Here is a 24,362-nt window from a genome sequence, read left to right as displayed (position 1 = left end):
AAACCTATGTAGAGGAATGAAGTCAGAACCTGACTGAGTACATATGAGGAATCACACACGCTTGTTCCTCCAATGCCAGAAGAAACTAACAGATTTAGTAAGTAATCCCTAAACCATTTCTGTAATTTAGGGTGTTCATGTATGTAGCAAGGCTTTTAATGCTACTCCCTTGACCTCATTACCCTTCCTCCACTCTTTTTAAGCAGAAAGAGAACTAGGATTCACTGTTTACTTTGTCTAAATCATTAGCAATGATTCTTAAATCACTGTATCATGATATCCCATCAAGAGAGTACAAATTTGGGTAGACTATGAAATCTCCCGAATGAGAAAGGAAAAGCGGGAAAGCACAAAAATTTTTAATAGCTTTGAAAATAATATGTTTAAATTAGAATAAATAATAGTAAGGAAACTAAGGGCTTTAGATAATTAAATAAAAGACATGTAGGTGTAGCAGGATGACCCACACATAAGAGGTTCTTCGTTTGAGGCTTTACCATATAATGAAAGTTCAGTTACACGGTCCTTTAATTTTCCTTTGATAATGAAGGTATAGTATACATATGATCTCCAATTTTGGATGGACTCACTCCTGGAAACCAATGGCTCTTCATAAATTAGATTAAATTTCATTAGCCAGAATAGGAAAGTAAAGTATGGGTTTTAGTACTTAGAAAGTATCAAGTTAAGCACAGGAACATTTTTTATGATATGTGTACATGGGGAAAATGCAGATGGATATATTTGCTAACATCTCCTAAGGTGTTTTTTGAAAATCTACTTTTTTTAAACTGTATAGGCTGCCCTTGACATTTGTTAAGTCACTTTCACTATTGTCCCAACTCCATGAAATATCATTAGACTGCATGACTTGAAGCCAGGCTCTGGGTTTCTCTGCCCAACCCTTTCTGACTTGCCACGTGACCAAGGGTAAATGAATTAGATGCTCTGAGCTTCAGTTACCCTTCTGGGAAGCAAGGATATTAATATTTCACAGAGGTGTTTAGGCATGCTTCATATTAGGCACATGCTTTGAGGTCATTGGATGAAAGGTGTCTGCACGATGGCGGAGCAGGCTTATTATAGGGTTCTGAGCAGGTGTTCACTTTAATGAGCTTTGCTCTCTTATACAGTGCCCTTTGGTGCCTCAAATCCCTTACTGACTATAATTGATTGTCCCAACATTTGTATTATTGACCCTCTTGGCTTTTATAAAAAATTAAGCATTGTCATTCTGTGTGGTAAGTTGAAGTTCTAATAAGAGGACTCTAGCATCTGCTGGGGTGATGAAAAATAGCTTCAAAAAGAGACATTAGTTGGTATGTGCCATAGAGATCAGTGAGTTCTTCAAAGCTCTTCCAAAAGATTAAAAAGAGTAAAAAAAAAAAATTCTGCATGTATCTGTGTGTGTGTGTGTGTGTGTGTGTGTGTGCGCGCGTGCATTTTAAGGGGGAAAGTTTTGAGTTACATTTGCTTGTGACACATACTGATGATAGCCAGTAACTGAAACCCAGCCATTGTAGTGTTTTATACACAGCTGGTTTTTATTAATGATGGAATATTTATGCTTGCTGTACAATTCGTGGCTCATTTCCATGTGTATGTCAGAACTTAAATACCCCCCAAAGCAACATTAAGATAACATTAAGTATAAATGTGGCCAAGCTAGAAAGGGTGGATTGGGGGAGTCCTCTTTATTCTTTTTGGTGTTGCTTCAGATCACAATAACTGCCCCCCAACTTTAGGCATTGATGCTGATCTTCTTTTTTTTCCTTTGTATATCCCATAGCAAACTTCACATTTTGATCCTTTTGATATGGACAAATGATCCCCCCCCCCTTTCATAATGCAGATGAAACTGATGTATGTGTTTTTTAAGAGCATATTTTCCCTGCACATGCTTCTCATTATCCGAGAGGCCTGGACTCAATCAGTAAAGGAGCAGAGAAACCACATAATTGAAAGGAGAATGACGGTGGTGCATACTTGGAATATTTGTGGGAAGGAGATTGCTGACATCAGAAAATGTAGTGGCCTGAGTGTTAACAGCATTGAAGAGAAATAAGCTTTCCGTGTTTCTGTGCATTGAGAATTATTTTTAAGGGGATAAAAATATGGGCCAGGTTTGACATCCTTTTATGAAGTTGCCCTGGAAATTTTGATGAAGGTTGTTATAGAATGGTTCAATTAAAACCTTCCCCATTAGGAAGCTAATTAGTACATCACTTACTCATTTTGGTTGTTTTCAAGGGGCATGGATTTGCATTGAATTAACGACATTCTTTTCCATGTGATAGCAAACTAAGATAAAAATCACAGATGGGGAAAATTATTTAGATTGCCTATTTTGAAGAAATCTAATCTCCTCTTTATTACATTTAGGTTTTCAGTTCAGATTTTTCTTTCACTCTGTTTATATACAGTGATCACATTTTAGTTTAGTAGCTAGTTTTACTTTCTGGATCATGGGCTGTAAACCAAAGCTTGTTAATTTGAGTTTCCCATATGAATTGAAGAAATATGACAAATGACAATAAACCATTCTATTAAAATAACATTTGGGCTTTTTTTCCTCCTACAATTAGTTTCTCTTTGGGGGGTGTGTGTGTGTGTGTGTGTGTGTGTGTGTGTGTGTGTGTGTTTGGTGGAGGCAAATTGCTTTTCTAAAAAATAAATTTATTTATTATTAATTAATTAATTAATTAATTTTGGCTGCGTTGGGTCTTTGTTGCTGCTGGTGGGCTTCCTCTAGTTGCAGCGAGTGGGGGCTACTCTTCGTTGTGGTGCACAGGCTTCTCATTGCGGTGGCTTCTCTTGCTGCAGAGCATGGGCTCTAGGTGTGCGGGCTTCAGTAGTTGTGGCTCACGGGCTTTGTTGCTCCGTGGCATGTGGGATCTTCCGGGACCAGGGATCGAACCCTTGTCCCCTGCATGGGCAGGGGGATTCTTAACCACTGAGCCACCAGGGAAGCCCCTGCTTTCTTTTTAAAACAAAAATTTTTGGAGCTAAGAAAAATTTGATGACCACCCCCGCCCCTTTACCCCCTAGAACATTCTGTCTGCCTCGGGCTCTCAGTTAGGCTTCCATTAGGACAACGTGATGACTTTTCTGTCCTGGTACTTTTTGTGACTACACTGAGTAGTTCTCCCTTGGCAGCCTGAAGGAGAGTGGTTATGATGGGAACTGGAGTGCAGGATTTCTAGCATGTTCTTTCTACTGTACTCCATCTCATTTAGGGAAATGAATACTTGCTCCTGAGGGTTCAAGGCCATTTGCAATAGAATAAGTGCTCTGTAGCTAAATATGTAATATGGGTCTGCTGTAGTCTTCCTTTCTCCCATAACTAGTAAGGGACAGTCATTCTGTACATATATTCCCTAATGTTATGCCTGCGGCATATGTCTGCACTAGGTCTGGAGAGTAAGTGGGGGTGTTGGCTGAGTTATCTAATTTGTAGTTTAACTGATTTCACCCTACCCCTTCCTGAGAAGTCAGGGTCTAGATTTAGTTTTGCAGTGGCAACTCAGTCAAGACAGGCTCCTGGGGCTTGCAAGTCAGAGGGAGGAGGGGCAGCTGCCTTTGGGGAGTGACTCAGGCCCTTTGGTATGAAGATATGAAATTCTGGCTTCTGTCCATGCACCTGCTGGTTGCCACACCTGCAATCAGCACCTGAGCCCCACGCAGACACAAAAACCAGACTGAAGGCAGATGGAGCTCCCTTCAAAAGGGGTACAACAAAACGGGGAGCTCCCAATTATGTTAGTGGAGCACGACTGTGAACGATTACATCCAGCCGTTCTAGTGTTGGTATGGGGAAATGTCTTAGATATTTTCTTACAGGTGCAGTGCACTGGCTTGCTCGAGAGAGACTGTTGGAGTCCCTAGGGAATTTGCTTTCCTAATGAATTTCTCCTGTGAACTGTCCTCTTAATAATTGGAGAGTCAGCTCTGTAGAAGTTTGTGTCTAGTAACCCAGCACAGGGCAGCAAGTCACAAGACCTGGGTTCTGATCCTGGCCTCACCAGTAAGCCACAGTGAAACCTTGGTCAAATTAATTATCATGAGCTATCTGTCCTGGACTTAAGCTTCTCCGGTTGTAAAATGGAATTAATCACATCGGCCTTTATTTCCTCACAGAGCTGCAGAGAAGGACAAATAAGATAACAGAAGTGAAAGAGCTCTTGTCTCCTTAGAAGAAAGGCTGAGAAACTTAAGGTAAGAGTATTATTGTTATTGCTATTCTGTGTCTTTCATTCCTTTTCTTCTCTTTCTGTTGCCTCTAGCAAAGTCTTTGGAAAGTTATAGGCAATTATTAAACATGCTTTATGTACCAGTTGATATTTTAGGTGTTGGGAATGATACAGAGGAAAATCATGCACCCAGTCCATGCCCTCTAAGATTGCAACTTCCATTTCTGGCTCAGCCTATTATAATGATTTCTACCTGGGTACTTAGAAGCATAAAAGACAAGAATTAACTTCATTTTTTCTCTCTGCATTGTAACTGGGGACTTCTGTCCCTGGAGCGGTGTACTACAAGGTCTAGATTGAAGGTATGTGGGGGAAAAACCGTGCAGTGTAAATAAAGGAATTTCTCTCTCACTCCCACATTAGCAAAGTACCTGACCCTTGAATGATCACTGTTTTTTCAGGCATCTATCCTGAGCTTCATCCTTGGTTCTGTTCTGCTCCTACTCTATATGATCCAGCCCACTCTTTGACCTTAGCTGTTATCCATATGCTAATAACTCCCAAAGATGTATATCAACCTATCTTTGACTCCTCCCTTTTCAGCTTCCCCAACATTGGTTATCAGATTCTATGTCTCCTACTCAGTTCATGAGTTTTTTCCTCTAGGAAGTTTTGTTCAGGTGGCCCAGAGTTTTTTTGCAGGGTCCTCTGCATTGCCTGAGCTATCTGCTCGTACCTCTGGTTTCCCATTGGATTGTGACCCCTCTGCTTGACTGGGAGCTCCTTGAGGACAGGACCCTGTTTTATTTCTCTTTTTTATCCATCCTAGGGCCTATACAGTACTTGGCTATAGTAAGTGCTCAATAAAGTTTGTGGAAAATATGGTGATAAATGTTGTGATAGAGATGTGTGTCCAAAGTCCAGTAGGAAGACTGAGAAGAGAGAATTAAATTTCCATATTGAGCAGAGCTGGGGGCAGGGGGAAGATGGAGAAGGACTAGGGAAAAGTCTTCAAGGAGAAGGTGGAGAGCGGAACTGCCCTCTTCTGAGAGTTCTGACAAAGCAGCCCAGGAAAGAAATGCTTGTTGTGTCTGCTCTTGCTAAGCCAGGGGCATCTCTGGCCAGTTGCCTCCCCTGCCTTAGGACTGGATGACTTTTATGGTCGGATCTGCAAATAAACCTCTGTCTATAACACATTGACCATGTAAGACAGGTGCCACTTAGTCATATAATATTAAACAAGGCTGACCTTAAATGTGCCTCTTTAACCGTGGTTGAAAATAGAGGTACACACACAGGCTCATGGGTCATGTATGCTTAGTTCTATACAGCAAAATACCCTTTAAAATATATTGAAGATTGGTTCTGAAAATTAACAGATTGAAGTCTCAGAATGTAGCACATTGGGTCACTAGAACTGAATGTCTTTGAGCTGACTGTCAGATCTTTCCAAGGGCAAAAATGAAACATGATATCAGCCATTATAGGCCATGAACCTGTTCTCACCCACCTGATGCTTTTACTAATTAGCTTCTTGGCTGGGTGGCAATTTGGGGCAAGTGCATGCAAGCTGGATTCACAGGGGAGCCCACATTCCACTCTGCCATTTCGCAAGCCACTGGGATACTACACTGCTCCTCTTGGCTTCTTTCCCTCCCAGGAGTCCTGCTCTGCCCTGGTGGAAAAATGGGAGCAGGAGAACTTTTCATTAAGTGGAGAGATTTCATGGGGCTCTGGCGTTTTGTTAGTTTTATTTATTTATTTTTTTAGTGGGTTGTCTGAAAACATTCATGTTACTTGACCCATTAATTTCACTTCCGGGATACTATCATTAGGAAACAATCCAAAATATTGAAAAAAAGGCTAAATCACAAAGATGTTTTTGTAACATGATTTAGACTAGCAGAAAATGAAAAGCAATTTAAATCTCTTAATAATTGGAGAATGGGTCGGTGAATCTTGATACACTGGTTTAATGGACTGTTACACACAATGTCTGTTAAGAAGTCTATGCCACAGCATGGAGAAAGTGCTGATGACTAAGTGAAATGTAGGACCCGAAATGATATGTACATTAATATTCCACTGCTTTGTAAAAATACAAAAACACATAGGAAAAAACTAAAGGAAATATTCTACAATGCTTGGGTTGAGGTGCTGGGATTATGAGTGGGTTTTTTTCTCTTTGTTCTCAATATTTGCATGTTGTGCTTATATTACTTGTAGAATAAAGTAAAAATAAAAGTGGGTAGTATGCCAGTGAAGACAGGAGATTGGTAAAGCAGGCAGCTCGTAGGTATATTCTTAAACTTTTCTGGGTTTATGCTCAATCTGATTTCATGGACTGTTTATACTTTTTCTGAGGCAAGAAGAAATAGGACATTATGGTGTGATCTGTTCCTCCCTTGGAATGGGTGTGCGTGGAGGGAGGTGGAGGGGTGGTGGCAACAGGATTCTCCTTGTTACTCAGTGTTTCACTGCTCGTGTACACTTTAGGGTTAATCACCTTTGTTGCCTATTACCATGTTCAAGCTAATTGTTTTAGAGTTCAGAAGAGTAAAACTACCAAATTGACCACGCCTTGAGTTATCATCTGTGAAACAGATAACTGACACTGGTCCAAGATTTGGAAATGCCAAGGACTTACTGTGGTTCTTAAAATAATTTTCCAACCTAATCTAGATAGAAGTAGAGATAGGAGCAAAGAGGTGGGGCCAACTCAAAGCCTGTTCTTAAGCTAGCGCTGAACTTAAATAACAACAAGTGCCAAGTTGGTATGATGTTGACAAGACCTAGAACAGGGTCCTGGAAACATTGATCAGTGGAGATTCCTTTTGCTTTCCAACCTACCTGCATATCGTAGCCTAGAGAGGAGAGATTTTGCAGGGTCCTTCTGCCATACTTCTGGCTAAACGCCTTCCTCTTACATTTTTGAATTTTCCCTCCTGCCTTTAACATTTTACTTACAATGGAATTGGAAAATTGAAGGTAGCATTAAGCCAGGTTTATAATCTGTTAAAACCAGAGTCAATTCAATTTAATTAATATTTATTAAGCATCTTCTATGTACGAGCTAATATGCTAGATAATATATTGTAGTGGAAGTGCTATTACCCTAGAAGTAATAAAACCTGCACTCTGGTCCTGGCTCTGACCACTTTTAAGCTCTAGCAGCTTCATCTATAGAAAGAGAGGGTTGAAGCACTAGATGGTCTCCCGAGAGTCTTTCTACTTCTAGCCTTCACTTATCTAAGGACACCTGCACAAAAGACTGAGCTGCAAATAAAGGGTTTAAAAGAAAAAATCCTTACTTCATAAAATTGCTGTACCCTTCTAGAAAAAGACCCCTTTGAAAAAATAATATTCATAGATAATATTTATTGAGCCTTTACTATGTACCAGGCTCTGAGCTTAGCACTTTACATAGATTACTTCCCTTAATCTTTATAACAACCCTTTGAGGTATGAGCACCGTTAGCCCTATTTTGCAGATGATGAAATTGAGACTTAGGGAGATCAAGAGACATGTATGAAGTCAGTTAGTAAGTCATAGATACAGGATTCGGTCTTGGGCAGTGTGACTCTAGACCCAGGCTTTTAACCATGGTATTTATACTGCCTGCCCATTACCCAGTGAAAGTTTAGGGATAACCTGCAAAGGGACCATTGTTTCTTACCTCCCAAAGGAAGCAATTAGTATCTTGCATTGCAAGACTCTTGGGAAAGCAGTTCTCTAGGACACTTCAGGCCACAATATGGACCAACATGAGAGGACATGAGAGAATTCAGTGGGCTGTTTTGCATCTTTGTGTGGGAGGTTGTGTGTGAGTGTGGGTGTGTGTGGGTGTGTGTGGGTGGGTAGAGGCTGTGTGTGTGTTTTATGCACAAATACGTGCACGTAGGTATAGGGAAAACTTTGAACTGGCTTCTTTCCATTTAGCTGGAAGTAAAATGGTATGAAACAAGTTGACCAAGATTTAGCAGAGAAACAGGTTTCCTAGACTTAGATTCTTTATCCTGGTTGGTGGAGTGAGGGGTGGGGGCAGAATAGGAGGAGGAGGTAGAAGGGATAGAAAGAAGATCTTATAGGCAGATTTCAAAATTAATTGAAGGGTAGGAATTCGGTCTGCCCTGCCCACCTTGTAATGTTGATTTTCTGGGTCTTGGCTTGGGAAATATCTGGGCTCTCGCTAATGTGTTTCATTTTGGCTCAGCCCCTCAGGTATACTGGGAGTGGCCGATGACTGCAAATGGAGTAAGAATTTAGCTTGGCCTCGCTGCCCTGTTGTTGTTACAAAAGAGTTGAATATATAGATTCCAATTGCATTTTTAAAGAGAGAACCATGGATATCCTTTCTTCCCCTATCAAGTATCCTCAGGGACAGTCTGTTTGTCCAGGGGAAACAAGGTTATTTTATTGATTGAAGATGATGTCAGACCCCTGGCAGTGGCATGATTAAAGCTGTGGGCAGATTAAAGGTTGCAGAGTTCATAACTATTTTAATTCTTGCGCATGAGACAAGGAATCTTTTCCTTTCCTTTCTCTAATAAATAAATGGAGTAGTGTTCCCCTTCTTATGTGACTCTTATCATGTAGATGAACATAAGTTCTTTAAGGAAAAAAAATCAGTAAACTGGGGAGGAATCAGCAAAGCTTTTTTCTTAGACGGATTTCTTTTCCTCTTTTAAACAGAAACAAAAAAGGCCAGGGGGCGGGGTGGTGGGGAGGGACAATCTGTGTCCGGTTGACATAAAGTGGTTTGGGTTTTGAAAAGGATATGGAGGAGAGGGGACAAAATTAAAGGAAGAGAGTAAGATTTGGGATATGTAAAGTTTTCTTGGTGAGGAGCTGGGTGCCAGGAGCAAGCCAGTCAAAATCAGCATGAAGAATCTAAATAGTACTGGAAAAGAATTGTAGTGGTTTCTCACCAGGGGCTCAAGTTTAAAAGCCTTGGGCTGTTTTCTGCGTGTTTCAGTTGAAGAAAAAAAAAAGACAACTGTTTTGTTCAAAATTGGACAATAGAAGCACAGCGGTTATTTACCATAGCTCTGTTAATAGCCCAGCTTTGATTCCAATTAGAAGTTGTTCCTCTGTTTTGAAATTGGGGGAGACACCCAAAAATAATTACCTTGCATATTGGAGGTGATTTTGCTTTTGCTGGTGATTATACGTTGGACCGAAACAAGATGGAAAGACAAATTTCCATGTTTGTTCACTGTATATCTGTTCATTTTATTTTTGGCAACATTGCAAGGAAATAATGTTAAATTAATCACTGTGTGGTTTTGTGGATTTTTTTTTAAACTTGGATGTTTTGGACATGCTCCCAAAATACAGGGATGCTTGTGTGCTTCCTTTGCATTGCTTTGCTCCTCAAATGGTGTCCCTGGTGTGGATTAAAGGCTTTCCTTTAAGTGATATGAGTGAGTCATGGCTAGGCCAGGGAAGAAAATAGGAATGTAGAACATGTGCCTCTCACCTAAACACAAACCCTTCAGTTTCATAACCATTTTGGTTGGACCTGCAGGGCTTTTCTGAGGGTCAAAGGAGTAATTCGAAATGAGGACTATGTCAGATCCATATCTGGTGGGCGTTTGCATCTAGTCTCTATAATGTGAGTCCAGTAGTTTCCTTTTGTGGAGATACTGGGGCAGTGGAAGTGCTGAGAAAGCAAGTTGAGGCATCTTCTTGGAGAAGAGTTGCTGCTATGTGTGGAGAAGGGCAATCACTTTTGCTACTCCAGTAAGAATGGATGGGCCATTGATCAGATTGTAAGCTCTGTGAGGGCAGGAACTATGTGTTGTGCGTCCTTTGTAACCCTCATTGTGTTTAGCACAAGGCTGGAAAATGTGTGGAATAGCCAGGATGCAAGAAGTACTTAATGACTTGGTTGAAAAGAAGCTTGGGTTTTCTTCTGCCCCCCTGAGGCTGTAGCAGTTAAATCAGGAGCTTCACCGAGTGTTCTTTTTTTGTCTCAAATCTACCTTTTGATGACTGCCTTCCCGTCTGGGATGTGGGCCAGTGAGTCTCGCTTACCTTTCCTGCTACTGATAGCAGTTTAAATGTTGCACCCAAAAGGTGACAGTGGTTATAGCTTTTGTCGTCACCTACCATTCCAAGTCAGAATGGAAGCAGCTGCTCCTGGGGGCTGTGAGGCTAGAGCAGAGCAATCCTGAACATTTCCATCCCCTGGAGACTGGACGAACCCCTGAACACAGCCGCTGGAGAGTGAGGTTTCTTTTTGTCCTTGTGGAAATGGACTCTGCCACTCACATAAAAGGCAAGCACACGGCGGGTAAAGTCATCCCCTTGGAAGGACTGGTTTGGTTAACTGTTGGCCATTGGTGGCAAAATAGAAACGACGTTTTTATTTCTCCCTCCCTCCCCTTCCTGACCATTTCAGAGTGACCAGTGGTTGGACTCTTGGCGGCGCTTACCCTGAACCTGAGTGTTAGGGGAGAGGGAATCTGCCGTTGCGGTTTCTGGAGCTGCTCATAAGCAAGAATTCCCTATCCTGAGCAAGGCTTTAAGCCTAAAAGAAAGCAGAAATAGGTATGGACCATCGGTGTGAGTGGGTGCCGGTGTGTGAGTGCGAGCCCGGGTGTGTGCAGGGCGGGGCGGGTGTGGGGTGGGAGGGGGTGGTGCGCTCTTCAGAGTCTGCATTTCCCTGCCTTTCAGGAAGGGTTTCTAAGTGATTTTGTTTGAACCATACATGCTCCCATTTCTATTTTTTGGAGAGAAGAGAAGTAGTTTTCTAGTCATCTTTCCAGTTTCAGGCACCAGCAGAAATTTATATGTTATACCTGTCAGCCTAATAGAAAATCGCAATCTGACAGTTTAAGTACAGGAGTCCCAGAGGGTCACTGCGAGAGAGGGAAAGTGGACTTAAGGGCAGGTTGCTCAGCCTCTTGGTGCGGACTTCCCCCCAAAATATGATGAATGGGATTTAAAAGGGGCCTTTGGAAGGTTAACTGTAGGGTGAAACTACTCAATAGAACAATTAGAAACCAGGTAGCAGTAATCATGCAAGAAGTGCAAAAGGAGGGGGGATGACCTTTTTCCATCTACCACACGCATCTTCTGGGTCACTCCCTGCAAGACTAAAGGAAAAGGGGTCATGTTTCCAGAGAGACTGGAGACTATTTCAAATCATAGAAGTCAGGGCCTGGGAGCCAGGACTCCAAAGTTCTCATCTAGGAACCCGAGGCTGGTTAGGTTGACCTCATTGTGACTTTTTGTGTGACATCATGTCCATTCTCCAACACTACTTAAGATCCTTGAAGTGAAAGTTTCACTACTGAATATTAGTATTGAATTGCAGGACTTAACATGACAGATTCTGTCCAAAGATTTTATGAGCCTCTAATGAATTTGCATAGACTGTGCCGTGCAGAGAGAGAGAGAAGAGAGAGGTCACCTACTACCACTTTTCAGGTGGGAAAACAGAAGCCAAGAAAAGAGGAATCAATTGCTTAGGTTAACCTGTAAACCCATAGCATGATTAGAATTTGAGTTTTAAGTTGTCTTTACTACTGATATCCATTTCACTCAACCCATATTATCTCCCTAAGAAGAATTGGGGTGGGGGAAGGGATATGGTAATCATATCCTTTCCAGAAGGATGACCTTTTAGTTTTTCAATTTCTAAATGCTGTCAGTGGCACACTTCAAATAAAGAGGGCTTCCCCTTTAAGCTCCTCCCACCCAACAACAACAACAAATTCTCAATGACTATTTCTGGATGGCTGAAAGAGAAACTTTGTCAATAACAATTCTCCCAAGCCCTTCTCTTACTAAGCTAAGGAGTATCCAAAATGGACAATACAAAAAGGATTTTTTAAAAAAAGATATGTTTCAGAGTTTTATGAGATCAGAGAAAAAGATTTGCATCAAGCAGAGATCATTTCTATCTGGTGCAAGCCAAGCTCTCTTCACTTTGTATTTATTTGAGTTATTATTTGGCATTTTGTAGCTCCCTCCACATGCTGAACAGCTTTACAGATCCTGCCTATGGGGTAATTTCCCTCATGGTCCTTCCCCCGCTGCCACAACCATAAGAGTTGGATTTTTCATTTCAGTAGAATACAGAGAGATGAACTTTGTAAGGACCTAGGAAAATTGCCCTCTCTGATCACCCTACTTGGGTGCTTCACGTTTCCCCAGTGCTTTTAGGAGTTAAGTCAAGATTGAATACTTAACCCAGGCTAAAAGTAAAAGAGGAAACAGAGGGCTCTTATGCCTCCAAGTTCCTCATCATGTCAATGTTAGAGCCAGAAGCCACCAACGATTAACTGATTAATTCTAGATTCAGTTCTCTACTTTGTCTCTGCAGTGGAATCCTCACCCCCAAATACCCATTTTCTTCCCCTTTAGAGGACTGATTTATCCATCACCTGGATGTTAAGCTTCCTGTTTCCCCTTCCCAGGTCAAGGGCAGCCCAGGTGCCCAATTTCTCTCTCTCTTCACAAGGCACCACCAGCAATAGAGATGAGAAATTCTGAAGAACAGCCAAGTGGAGGAACCACAGTATTGCAGCGTCTGCTACAAGAGCAGCTCCGCTATGGCAATCCTAATGAGAATCGCAACCTGCTTGCCATACACCAGCAAGCCACAGGGAACGGCCCTCCTTTCCCCAGTGGCAGTGGGAACCCAGGCCCTCAGAATGATGTGTTGAGTCCCCAAGACCACCACCAACAGCTTGTGGCTCATGCTGCTCGACAAGAACCCCAGGGGCAGGAAATCCAGTCAGAAAACATCATCATGGAGAAGCAGCTTTCCCCTCGAATGCAGAATAATGAAGAACTCCCGACCTATGAGGAAGCCAAGGTCCAGTCCCAGTACTTTCGGGGCCAACAGCATGCCAGTGTCGGAGCTGCCTTCTATGTCACTGGAGTGACCAACCAGAAGATGAGGACTGAGGGACGCCCGTCAGTTCAGCGGCTCAATCCTGGAAAGATGCATCAGGATGAAGGACTCAGAGACCTTAAGCAAGGACATGTTCGCTCCTTGAGTGAACGACTAATGCAGATGTCACTGGCCACCAGTGGAGTTAAGGCTCATCCGCCTGTTACCAGCGCTCCCCTCTCCCCACCACAACCCAATGACCTCTACAAGAATCCCACAAGTTCCAGTGAATTCTACAAGGCCCAAGGGCCACCTCCCAGCCAGCATAGCCTGAAGGGCATGGAACACCGAGGCCCCCCACCAGAGTATCCCTTCAAGGGCATGCCACCCCAATCTGTAGTGTGCAAGCCCCAAGAGCCAGGGCACTTCTATAGTGAGCATCGTCTGAACCAGCCAGGGAGAACAGAGGGGCAACTGATGAGGTATCAGCATCCCCCTGAGTATGGAGCAGCCAGGTAAGAGAGTTCCCTTTCTGTCATTCCCTGACCTCATCCCCAACCAGCTTCTGCTGTGTGTTGGGAATCTTAAGGGAAGGAATGGGCAGGTGTTTGGTATAACGAACTCTGCAGTGCATGGCTGGCCCCTGGCTTAGCAAATTTCCTGCCAACCTGAATTTCTAGCCTCTTCAGCAGTCACTAGCCCTGTATTAACATACCCTTGACTTTATAGGTTGAGCATGGCCCCAGCTGCCTAGTGGCTGAACAGGAGCACAAGTCTTGATTTCAGCAGATTTTCGCTGTCCGGTCTCCTCAGATATTGAAGGAAGAGTCAGTGTTCCTCTTCTTGTGAGTTATTAAGCCCTTCTTTGAGGGGAAGTAAATTATCTTGCGCTTGAGTCTGGAATATCCTATCACTTTCATTTATTCTCCTCCACAAAGCTCTCTTCACTAATTTTTGCAAACAGATCTTTCTGCAGAATTTGTATGATTTTCTCAGACACTAAACAAACATCCAGATATTGTTGGGAGAACTATATATGTGCAGGTTCAGAATGTGACTTGCCGTGTACTTCCTTGCAGTTCCTGAAGTCTGGACTGCTTCATCTTTCTTCTGTAGAGAGTTTGTTAGCTGCCGGTGACGTTTTTAAACATCTAAGTCAAATTCACCTCATATCATATAGATGCTAAAATGCAGAAGGAAAAATATTCCCATGGCTTCTGTACAACTTGCCATTAGTTCAGGAGGACTGTTTTGTATATTCATTAATTCCTAAATGTACTTCTGAATTATTCAGGGACCGATTGACTCATTGCTGTATCAACCAGACCTTAGGATTCTATAATTCTGTTCATTGTTCCTGTTGGGGCCATGTCTCCAGTCAGGAGTATTTCAGCATATGGGACAGAGGGAAGGTTTCAACCTTGGGCAAAAATGATGGCAGTTATGTGTGGTATTCCTGCCTTGTTACCATGGGTAGTTATGGGTGGCTTTTTTCCATAGGCAGCCCCTAGACGAGGCCTGTGATCTCTTTGATGCCTAACTTTTTGCCTCCTGTCCCCTCGTACTCATTTGGGAAAGAGTCTCTTGGCTTGAAGTATAGTGGGTGACTCAAGAAAGAAGGCAGTCAGTGGGTGGAGTAGGGTGAAGGTAAGAGAATGCACCTGGCATTTCCTGGTATTTCATTTTCTTTCACCTCTAGGCCCTGTTTTTTAGCCAGAGGCAATTCACTTTGGGCTCCACCCCTAACTTTGCCAGTTTAGGATTTTTTTAATTCCTTAACCCAGGCTGATTTCCTAACCTTTTTCAACCTCCTCTGTGCAGCATTCAAAGGGCAGGAGCCTAATGTCTGATAAGTGGCTTGAAACAGGAAATGGGGTAATGGACGGGGCCCTTCCGGTTTAAATGAGCAAGAACCCAATTCCCATCTGCCCAACGAAATGGAAGACCCAGGGAGGGGTTGGTCCATTGGACTGCTTAGCTTAATGGAAACCCATCCAAACCAGCAACATGGCAGTGAAGCTGGGGGGGTTTATTTTGCTCTCTTCAGCAACATGGAAGAGTGTGTGGGACTCCCTCCTGTATGTGAGTGGGCTGTAAGCGTATTGCCTTGTGGGAGGGGAGTGTGTTGGCTGGGGTGTGGAGCAGAATCCAAGCCCCGCTCAACACATGGCCCGCCTTCCCAGGAAAGCTATTTTCAGAACTCATTCACTAGCATTGTTTGTGATCTGAAATGACTCCCACAGTGTTTGAAGCTAGATAGAAAAGCCCTTTGATCTGCCTAAAAAAATATTAAGGAGCCCAAAGAGAGATTTTTTTTCCTCCCCATACTGATTAAACCACCAGAGAAACTTAGCTGCATATATTTAACTGGAAGGTATTTGTATTTTCTCCTCCCTCCTATGTTATCTGTGGCTCTCTCGCTCTGTTCCCCAAAGCAGTAGATTCCACGCTGATTACCCTCTCTTGAGCGGTATTTTAATACACAGGGTTGCTGGAACAGGTTTTTTTTTTTTCCTCTATGGGAGAGGAATAGGGTGCTTGATAGGCTCAAAGAGTAATCAAGCCTAAGACAATCCTAACCAGAAGATGCTCTTTGTGAGCTTTGGGTCTGCAGCAGACAAACTCTGGCAATAAAATTTTTGCAGAGCCTGGGGTGAGGGTGTGGCACCTGTTGACAAATTACTGGCAATGGGAGGTCCTTGAATTGCTTTCCGTAAGTAATACCACTTTTAGGTGGTGGTACATTTTTCCTCCTTTATTTCCTTGAACCAACTAGCAGGACAGTTTGTGAGTACCTTTCCAAGTAACTGCCGCTAGCACCAAACGATTAGAAGACAAAATCCTTAGTTCTTAATCCACAAATTACAGATCAAGATTCAGAGTAAGCTCTTTGAACAAATTGTTCAAAAAACCTTTGTTGGCCTTTAGAGGTGCGGTGAAATGCTAGAGATTTACTGTTAAAATGAACAAAACGTTATAAACAGTCTTTTTTATTACTTCATCTTCCCTATGCCCTCCTCCCCACTTAAAAAATAAATATCCTGAATGCCCAGAACTCCAGATGGGAAACAAGGCCAAGCCATCTGAAGAATTAAAACTTTTCTGAATCTTTGTCTTTCTAAGTGCTGAGCCTTTTCTGCATCCGGGGTTTATACATTTATCAACTGTTTTTAAAAATTAAATCCTTTCTGTTTGTAAAGCAGCCACCTCCTTTCAATTGTTGAAATCATGCCCAGATCTGAGGTTTCTTGAAATCCTTTTTTAGTGGAATCTAAGGGTGACCTAACTCTGTAGTTCAGAGCGGAGCTGGTTGTTCAAGAGAAACAATCAGGAATTTGCAGCCCTCTCCAGGATTCAGAGAGTAACCATCACAGAGCCTGGGAAAGGCACAGTTTCTGTGGGGAGAATAAATTGGGTTCCAGGCTGTTGGCACCTGCTCTGGTGAGAGTGTGCATGTGCGGGCTTGCACACGTGTAGGCCAGGAGTGTATAGTGTGCTTTGGGGGTGTGTGTGGGGGGCTGTGTGTCTGGGAAGGGCAGGGGCTCCAGTCAGAGAGGTGGCAGGGTGGAAGTTGCTGTGTCAGCTCACTGGATCTGCTTTTGCTTTCCCTTTGTGTCCTCACAAGCTGTCTCTGGGAGGGATTTCCCCCGGCTTTGAGGAGATGCTGATTTTGGTCACTGGCCTCTCTCCTGCGTATATGTCAGGTCTCCTTTTCCGCAGAGCACCTGGGGCCCAGGTTGTCTTAGGAAGGAGGAGGATGAAGGGAGGGAAGGGGCAGGGAGGCAGGTCAGGGCGTCCATGGGATCATGTGATTGTGTGGTCTACAAGCGGCTTGTTGTTCCTGGTTAATGTGTCAGTGGGGAGAGATTCCTGCTGCTGTGCAGTGGAAGGACCTGGGGAGTGTGCCGCTCACCCAGCTGCCACCTTTATTATTACTATTACTCTGATTATTTTTTAATCTTGAGTGTAGTTTTGCTTCCTCTGACATTCCCCCAGCTCGCTCCCACTCCCATCATTCCTCAGTCCCCTTCTCTCAGGGGGAAATTCACAGGAGTGTTAATACTGTCCTACTTTTTCATGGTGGGCGGATGCCGGAGTCCAGATGGAGTTCGTTGGCTGGAGGGCTTTCTCTCCTTTTGCGACTGCCCAAACCTTGCTTCGTGTTTGCAAACCTGCCAGGGACGGACTGCATTGGTTTTCCCAACATCACGGTGCACTGAAATCTGCTCCCTTTTCCAGCCTGGGGAACCCAAGGGGCAGCTGCCTTTTCTCCACTTATCTTTAGGCAGAGCCCAGAGTCGTGGCTGGGGCCACTGCCATCCTGGGCTTATCCTACCCTGGAGACCTCCTCCCAGAGACCTTGTGGTCTCTCCTTTCCCGAGGCCCCTGGGAGGCCATGTTCTGTCCAGGGCATGGAGGGGCCTTTCAGGAGGGAGGCCAGGGCAGGAGGGAGGCCAGTGGCTGGTCTGTTTGAGAGAGAGGTCTGGGTTGCTGATGGGACCCAGGGGAGCTGTGGGAAGGAGGCCCAGTTCACAACTGGGCATTCAGTCTTTAAAAGAGAACACCTCCCGGGCCTTGGGTTTCCAAACCGTGGCACTGAGGATGAAGGTTAATATGGTCATTTACCCCTTAAAATTTGAAATCTGGATTGAAGAACATGAAATTTAAGCCCCTCTTTTCTCCGCAAGATATACAAAAGCCCCAGCAAATCCCAGGACATCATGCTTTAACTCTAGGGATATATATAAATTATAATAGCTCTTACTAGAAGTGGAAGGAGAGCACATAGTCCATTTTACCTCTGAGGAAACTGAAGATCCACAGCATGAAAAATGCAGAAAGACTCTCCCCCAAATAAGTTTATAAACAGCTCCCAGGCTTTTGATTGAATGAGTGCTTTGAGCTCTTCGACATAACGGTTATGTACGGTAGCAACTTTCCAGTTGTAATCATAAAAACCATGTAAATTCTTCTGTCTACAAAAACTTTTCCCTCTTCAATATTCAACAATTATTTATAGTGACAGATGTGTGAAATTGGAAGAATGTGGGTACACCAGACACATTGATGGGGCTGAGAGACAGCCTTCGGCTTGAGCAGGTTCGAGGGCTCTGGCGAACATCTGGGTTATTGGATATCTGTGAGCAAGTGTTTGGAATGGTTTTGTAGCTGTAAAAATCCCTCATAGTGAGGATCTCTTGTAGAGAGAGATAAATGAACAGTAATGACAACTGGAGTGTGTGTGGGAGGGGTGTGCTTTAGCATCTGGAATGCCTGTTAAAAGTTAATTGCTCCTGGTGATGCGTCCCAGTTTCACCACAAATTTTATGCAATTTAGTGCAAAGATTAAGTGGATATCCCATAAGTAAAATCACTAACAGGGTCAACCATTCTCATTGGGAGGTAGATATGAGACTCTTTGTAATTCCTATGGAGCTCAAAACTGAGAAGAGTCCAGTATTTTTGTAATTCATTTGTGACCTCGGGAACAAAATAGGTTCATGCAGATGAAGTAACTTGAGCAAGGTTACACAGCTAGTAAGCAGTAGGAAAGGTCTCCAAACTCTGTTGGGATCCAAATCCTGTGCTCTTAGCCATCTGTCTTCCCCGGATTGAGAAATATCAACTGTAGGACAGGCATCCACAGGATGTGGGAGTATATGAGGGTAGCTGGGCATGGGCTAGGGGGTGAACAAGTTTTTTTGTTTTCAGTGTATACCGACATATTCTTCCTGGTCGTGGTGATGGTAGAAGCGATCCATCTGCATACTCTGATTGTTTCCCTTAATGGCTGATAGTCCAGTATTAGGTACAAAAATGGAAGAGTCACATTAAACCACGTACCAAAGTTCTCTTTCTAGAACTTTCTATAAGCAATAGGCTGGGAATCTGAACATCAGTGGAAATCATTGCATTATAGTAGTGGAAAGAACCAGAAAATGGGACTTAGGTTCTACCCTGGAACTGCCACTAACTCACCCTGTAATATTTGGCAGATCACTTCCCCTCTCTGTACCTCAGTTTCCCCCTCTGTCCAATGACAGAGTTGAACTAAAGGATTTCTTTAAGGCCTTTCCAGTCCTTACATTTTGTGATTCAGTTAAGTCAAAAATAGTACGGTAGCGTTGCCTGTAACCCCCTCCAAATCTTGGGATTATTGCTGCTAAAGGCATCATTCAATTATTAACTGTAATCAACAATAATTATTTGGTGTCTCTAATGTAATAAGTACCTATATATCCTCAAGTAATTTTTTGTGACTATATGAATTATCCGAGAAAGTTGCAGATAACACGATGAAGGGTTGTTTTGATGACGGTTTGCCGTTTCCTTCTGCGCAAGTGGGACGAACTTTCTAACTGTGACTCTTTCTGTGTGCTGGGCCACATACAGAATGCCAGCAAAGGGTTAGTTTAAAATCCTGAGGTGACAGTTACCTAGTTGAAGACGAATTTGAAATGCTTCCCCTTGAATAACCAGTGTACAAGGATGCATCGCTTAGATTTTCATAAAGCAACCTTGGAGATCTTCTGGTTCCATCCTGCATGGGATCACACCTCTGTCGGTCAGGTATTCACAGGACCCCGTAGTCTAACCCTTCCTGCTCCTCATTTCTCAGCTGCCTGGGGGCCCTGGGAGCCTCGTCTTCTCCCTTTCTTGTGCCCCTCTCCCCAGTGCCTTTAGAGGGAGCTTAACCTGAGCACACCCTCCATGTTTTCCAGGCCAGCGCAGGACATCTCATTGCCGTTGTCAGCCCGGAACTCTCAGCCTCACAGCCCTACTTCTTCCCTCACATCTGGGGGTTCCTTACCCTTGCTGCAGTCTCCACCATCCACTAGATTATCTCCTGCCCAACACCCCTTGGTCCCAAACCAAGGAGACCACTCAGCTCACCTGCCTAGGCCGCAGCAGCATTTCCTTGCTAACCAGGCTCACCAGGGGGATCATTACCGTCTCCCCCAGCCTGGCCTGAGTCAGCAGCAGCCGCAGCCACCACCGCCGCCACACCATCACCACCATCACCAGCAGCAGCAGCAGCAGCAGCCAGGAGAAGCCTATTCAGCTATGCCTCGGGCTCAGCAGTCGTCTGCTTCGTATCAGCCAATGCCAGCCGACCCTTTTGCCATTGTTTCCAGAGCCCAGCAGATGGTTGAGATTCTCTCAGATGAGAACCGGAACTTGCGGCAGGAGTTGGAAGGATGCTATGAGAAGGTGGCGAGACTGCAGAAGGTGAGGCCCCCCTATGGGGATATTTGAGTCTTTTTGAAATCTTATTGGTTTAATATCGATGTAAAAGTCTCCACTTGTGGGTCCCTGCATGACTTATGGGCGCATCTTCAGGATTCTTATATTTCAAGGTTATAGATGGAGCAAACTTTGGAAAAGCCTTCTGCCTGTCTTTCTAGTAGAAGTAACATTTCGCAGACACCACAGCCTTCAAGAAAGCTTAATTGAGTGTTTGAGAAATACGAAAGGCAGAGAAACTGCTTCAGAAAGTCAAGAACACCGGAGAGGTCTGTGTAGGTGAAGGACCTGCCAGCATAAAGACTTTTCCTTTTGATTATATTTTCCCAAATACTGATTTTGAATGTTAAATATAAACCCATAGTTCCCAGAAAAATCTCACCACTGAAGTTAGATCCTGCCCTGCCTTGTTCTGGAAAGGGCTTAGAGTACTTTTCCGAGTGGCAGTTCTCACAGTAACCCTTTTTCAACACCCTTTCCTTTTCCCTCTTCTTGCTTTGGTCCTTCCCTGCAGATCAAATTCAACATCTGCTCTCTTTCTCTGGTGTGTGTGGGGGGCAGGAGGGGCTTAGCACCACAGCTGGGTGACAGGTGACAGCCCTAGGCTGAGGAAGTAGCAAAAGGAGTGTATGTCCCAAGTTCACATTCTTTCCTGGGCCCCTCCTGAGTCTACTGCGGCTGGGACTTTAGCTCTTGAGTGCCCTAAGCTAGGAACCTTACCTCTTGGCTTCCAGTGGCTGTTGGTGAATGGGGTTATGCCTTTGGCAGCCTCTTTACAGCTTTTGTCATTGTGGAGCTCCTGTGGTTTGATCTCCTGACAATGCAGACTGTTCAGGGAGGTGAGGGTGAAGGTGGAGGAGGGAAGGAATGTTGCCTGGTATTGTTCAGCGACTCTGTCCTTAGAAGACACCCAGGAGTGGAAATTTCAGGGGCCTGAATGAAGCTGACAATATGTAAACACCAGATCTGGGTCCTAATGAAGAGGAGGGCTTACTATCAGCTAAGTATTTTTATGTAGCAAAAAATGCTTACCACCTACCCAGTGTTCCCAAGTCTGGATGGGGGTTGTTGGGTAAGAAATATTTCTTCCCAGCTTTGCCCATAATTTAACATTTTCTCCCTCCTCTCATACCTGCCCCCCCATCACATTGGTACAATAAATTAATCATACTCACACACTAGAAGCAGACTGGCCTATTGGCTGATTAGGTTTAACAGTTGATACTGCTCCCTAAACTCTCTATTCATGGTGGCCCTGACCCCATCTTTGATGCAGTAAACAGATGATGGACCCAGATCTTCTGCAGGCTCTCTTTGCCAGAGGATGGTGAATTTTTTTTTGAGGGGGAGGGTGGGTGGCAGGAAAGCGGAGCAGAATAGGATTTGGGTTGTTGTTTTGTTCCCCAGTATGGGGAAAAATGCCTCAACCAAGCGTAATCGGGACAGCTTGAGTGTTGGGAGAAGTGAAGGCCGACCCAGTGCTGCAGTGCATTAGAGGCACAGGTTGGGGAGAAGAGGACAAAGAAAGTGGGGAGAATAAGGTAGATATCAGCTGGTGCTAGAAAAAAGAAGGCCCGAGGCTCATGAGGGGAATAAGTAGACAGAATAAGTCTAGAAACCCACCACCATCCTCCCTCTCCCCTGCCCACAGACCAAACCAATGGATACGCCCTTCTGTGACTTCTTTTCCTGGAAGGTCCTGTTGACAGATGTACAACTTGCCCTTTTGGAGGGAACAGTATCTACAAAGAGGGTAGGGAAAGGATCGGTACAACATCTTGAAAGAGTCCTCTGAACAGCTTGAGTAAAGGGACAGCCTTCCACGAGGATGAGGAGAAAAGGGAACCCTTGTACACTATTGGTGGGAATGTAAATTAGTGTCGCTACTGTGGAAAACAGTATGGAGGTTTCTCAAAAAACTAAAACTAGAACTACCATGTGACCCAGCAACTTCGCTCCTGGGTATATATCCGCAAGAAACAAAAACACGAATTCAAAAAGATACATGCATCCCAATGTTCATAGCAAAATTGTTTACAATGGCCAAGATATGGAGGCCACCTAACTGTCCATCAACAGATGAATGGATAAAGAAGATGTGGTATGTATACACACACACACACACACACACACACACACACACACACACACACACATACACACACACACACTGGAATACTACTCAGCCATAAAAAAGAATGAAACTTTGCCATTTGCAGCAACATGGATGGACTTGGAGGGCATTATGCTTAGTGAAATCAGTGAGACAGAGAAAGACAAATACTGTACATTATCACTTATATGTGGAATCTAAAAAACAAAACAAACTAGTGAATATAACAAAAAAGAAGCAGACTCAAAGATATAGAGAACAAACTAGGGTTAAGAGTGGGGAGAGGGGAAGGGGGAGCAGAGAGAGAGAGATAGGGGATTAGGAAGTACAAACTATTGTGTGTAAAATAAGGTACAGGGCTTCCCTGGTGGCGCAGCGGTTAAGAATCGCCTGCCACCGCAGGGGACACGGGTTTGAGCCCTGATCCGGGAAGATCCCACATGCCACGGAGCAACTAAGCCCACACACCACAACTACTGAGCCTGTGCTCTAGAGCCCACAAGCCACAGCTACTGAACCTGCGTGCCTAGAGCCCATGCTCTGCAACAAGAGAAGCCACCGCAGTGAGAAGCCCACACACTGCAAAGAAGAGTAGCCCCTGCTTGCCACAACTAGAGAAGGCCGCGCATAGCAACGAAGACCCAAAGCAGCCAAAAATAAATAAAATAAATAATATTTTTTAAAAGCTACAAGGATATATTGTACACCACAGGGAATATAGCCAATATTTTATAGTAACTATAAATGGAGTATAACCTTTAAAAATTGGGAATCACTATATTGTACACCTGTAACATAACATTGTACATCAAATATAATTCAATAAAAAACCATAAACAAACAAACAAAAAATGGGGACTGCCTTCCAGGTGTGGCATTCTGTGGGGCACTGGAAACCCTTGTACCCTAAAGGCTGCCCAGAGCAGACCAATACCAAGCCTGCTCTTTCAAATGGAAATGTGTATTTTCTCTACTGAGCACTTGAATTTCATGCAAAAGCTTTATCAGGCTCAGGCCTTGCAGATCTTGTCTCTAAATGCCATTCACCAGTTTTCACCTTCTGTGCTGCTATCTTGGTGCCATCTGCAAGGAGAAAAACACTCTCAAGTCTGCTCTTTTCTGTGGTGTAATCCTCATTCGTTTGCAGGCAGTCCTGCCTCAGGCATCATTTTGGAGCTGGGACAGGTGGAATCTAAGTTGTTTGGTAACCCCACCTTTCTCCGAGTCTCCCACGGGGGGCCTGATATTTCTCCCCATAAAGTAGCCTGAGCTTTGTTAAGGAGGATAGTGGAAAGCTGAGAAGGAATGCAGAATGGTTGCAGGAGTCAAATTTTATTTGAAAATTGCTTAATAGGCCATGAGGTTTACTTATCTTATACAAATCATATGCAAATATCTCTGTGGTTGTGATATGTGCAATGAAACTCTACTGGTTCCAGAAAGACTCTGGAGTCTAATTTCTTATTTTCTTCCAGATTTGGGCTGATTCAGGGCAGGACCCTTTCTCTTTGAGGTTTTGTGTGTGTGTGTGTGTGTGTGTGTGTGTGTGTGTGTGTGTGTGTGTGTTTCCCTTTTACAAGATTTGCTGGGGTGTCATAAAACACAACTCTGATCATGAGTTTCTGTTAACAACTCTGATCGTGAGTTTCTGTTAAAAAATCTGTTCTGGTTTCCCACTGACTACGGGATAAAGTCCAAATGCCTGGCATTAAAGCCCTTTTATGATCTGACTCCAATCTGTCTTTGCAGCCAGATCTCACCAGCTTCCCCCTGTGTACCCCACAGTGTCCAGCCAAACGAGACTACTGGTCATTCTGGGAATGCATTCGCTCACTCAGAATAGAATACCCTTCCCCTCACCTCTGCTCATTGAAATCTGACCCAGCTTTCAGGATCCGACTCTAAATGCCACCTCCTCCCTGAAATTCTTCTCCTCTCACTTCACCCCCACGCAGGAATAACCTCTTC

General features: G+C 43.9%; 1 protein-coding gene across 3 annotated transcripts in view; it reads left to right on the top strand.

Moving 5' to 3' along the window:
* AMOT (angiomotin) overlaps nt 1–24,362 on the top strand; it is a 60,662-nt gene that overhangs the window by 4,405 nt on the left and 31,895 nt on the right. The window contains exons 1-5 of one of the 3 annotated variants that reach the window (XM_027089472.1): nt 3,696–3,807; nt 4,138–4,215; nt 10,595–10,743; nt 12,618–13,551; nt 19,759–20,266. In XM_027089472.1, the coding sequence (XP_026945273.1) occupies nt 12,680–13,551; nt 19,759–20,266 (1,380 nt within the window). In that variant the 5' untranslated portion in view covers nt 3,696–3,807; nt 4,138–4,215; nt 10,595–10,743; nt 12,618–12,679. Of the gene's footprint in view, nt 1–3,695; nt 3,808–4,137; nt 4,216–10,594; nt 10,744–12,617; nt 13,552–19,758; nt 20,267–24,362 lie in introns of those variants that run through there. The other 2 variants (XM_027089471.1, XM_027089473.1) reach the window with 2 other exon arrangements.

The sequence above is a fragment of the Aethalodelphis obliquidens genome, unplaced genomic scaffold (assembly GCF_003676395.1).
Source record: "Aethalodelphis obliquidens isolate GAN/ISIS:26980383/991018 unplaced genomic scaffold, ASM367639v1 scaffold66, whole genome shotgun sequence".
NCBI classification, from domain to species: Eukaryota; Metazoa; Chordata; class Mammalia; order Artiodactyla; family Delphinidae; genus Aethalodelphis; species Aethalodelphis obliquidens.
This window is presented reverse-complemented; position numbering and strand designations above follow the sequence as displayed.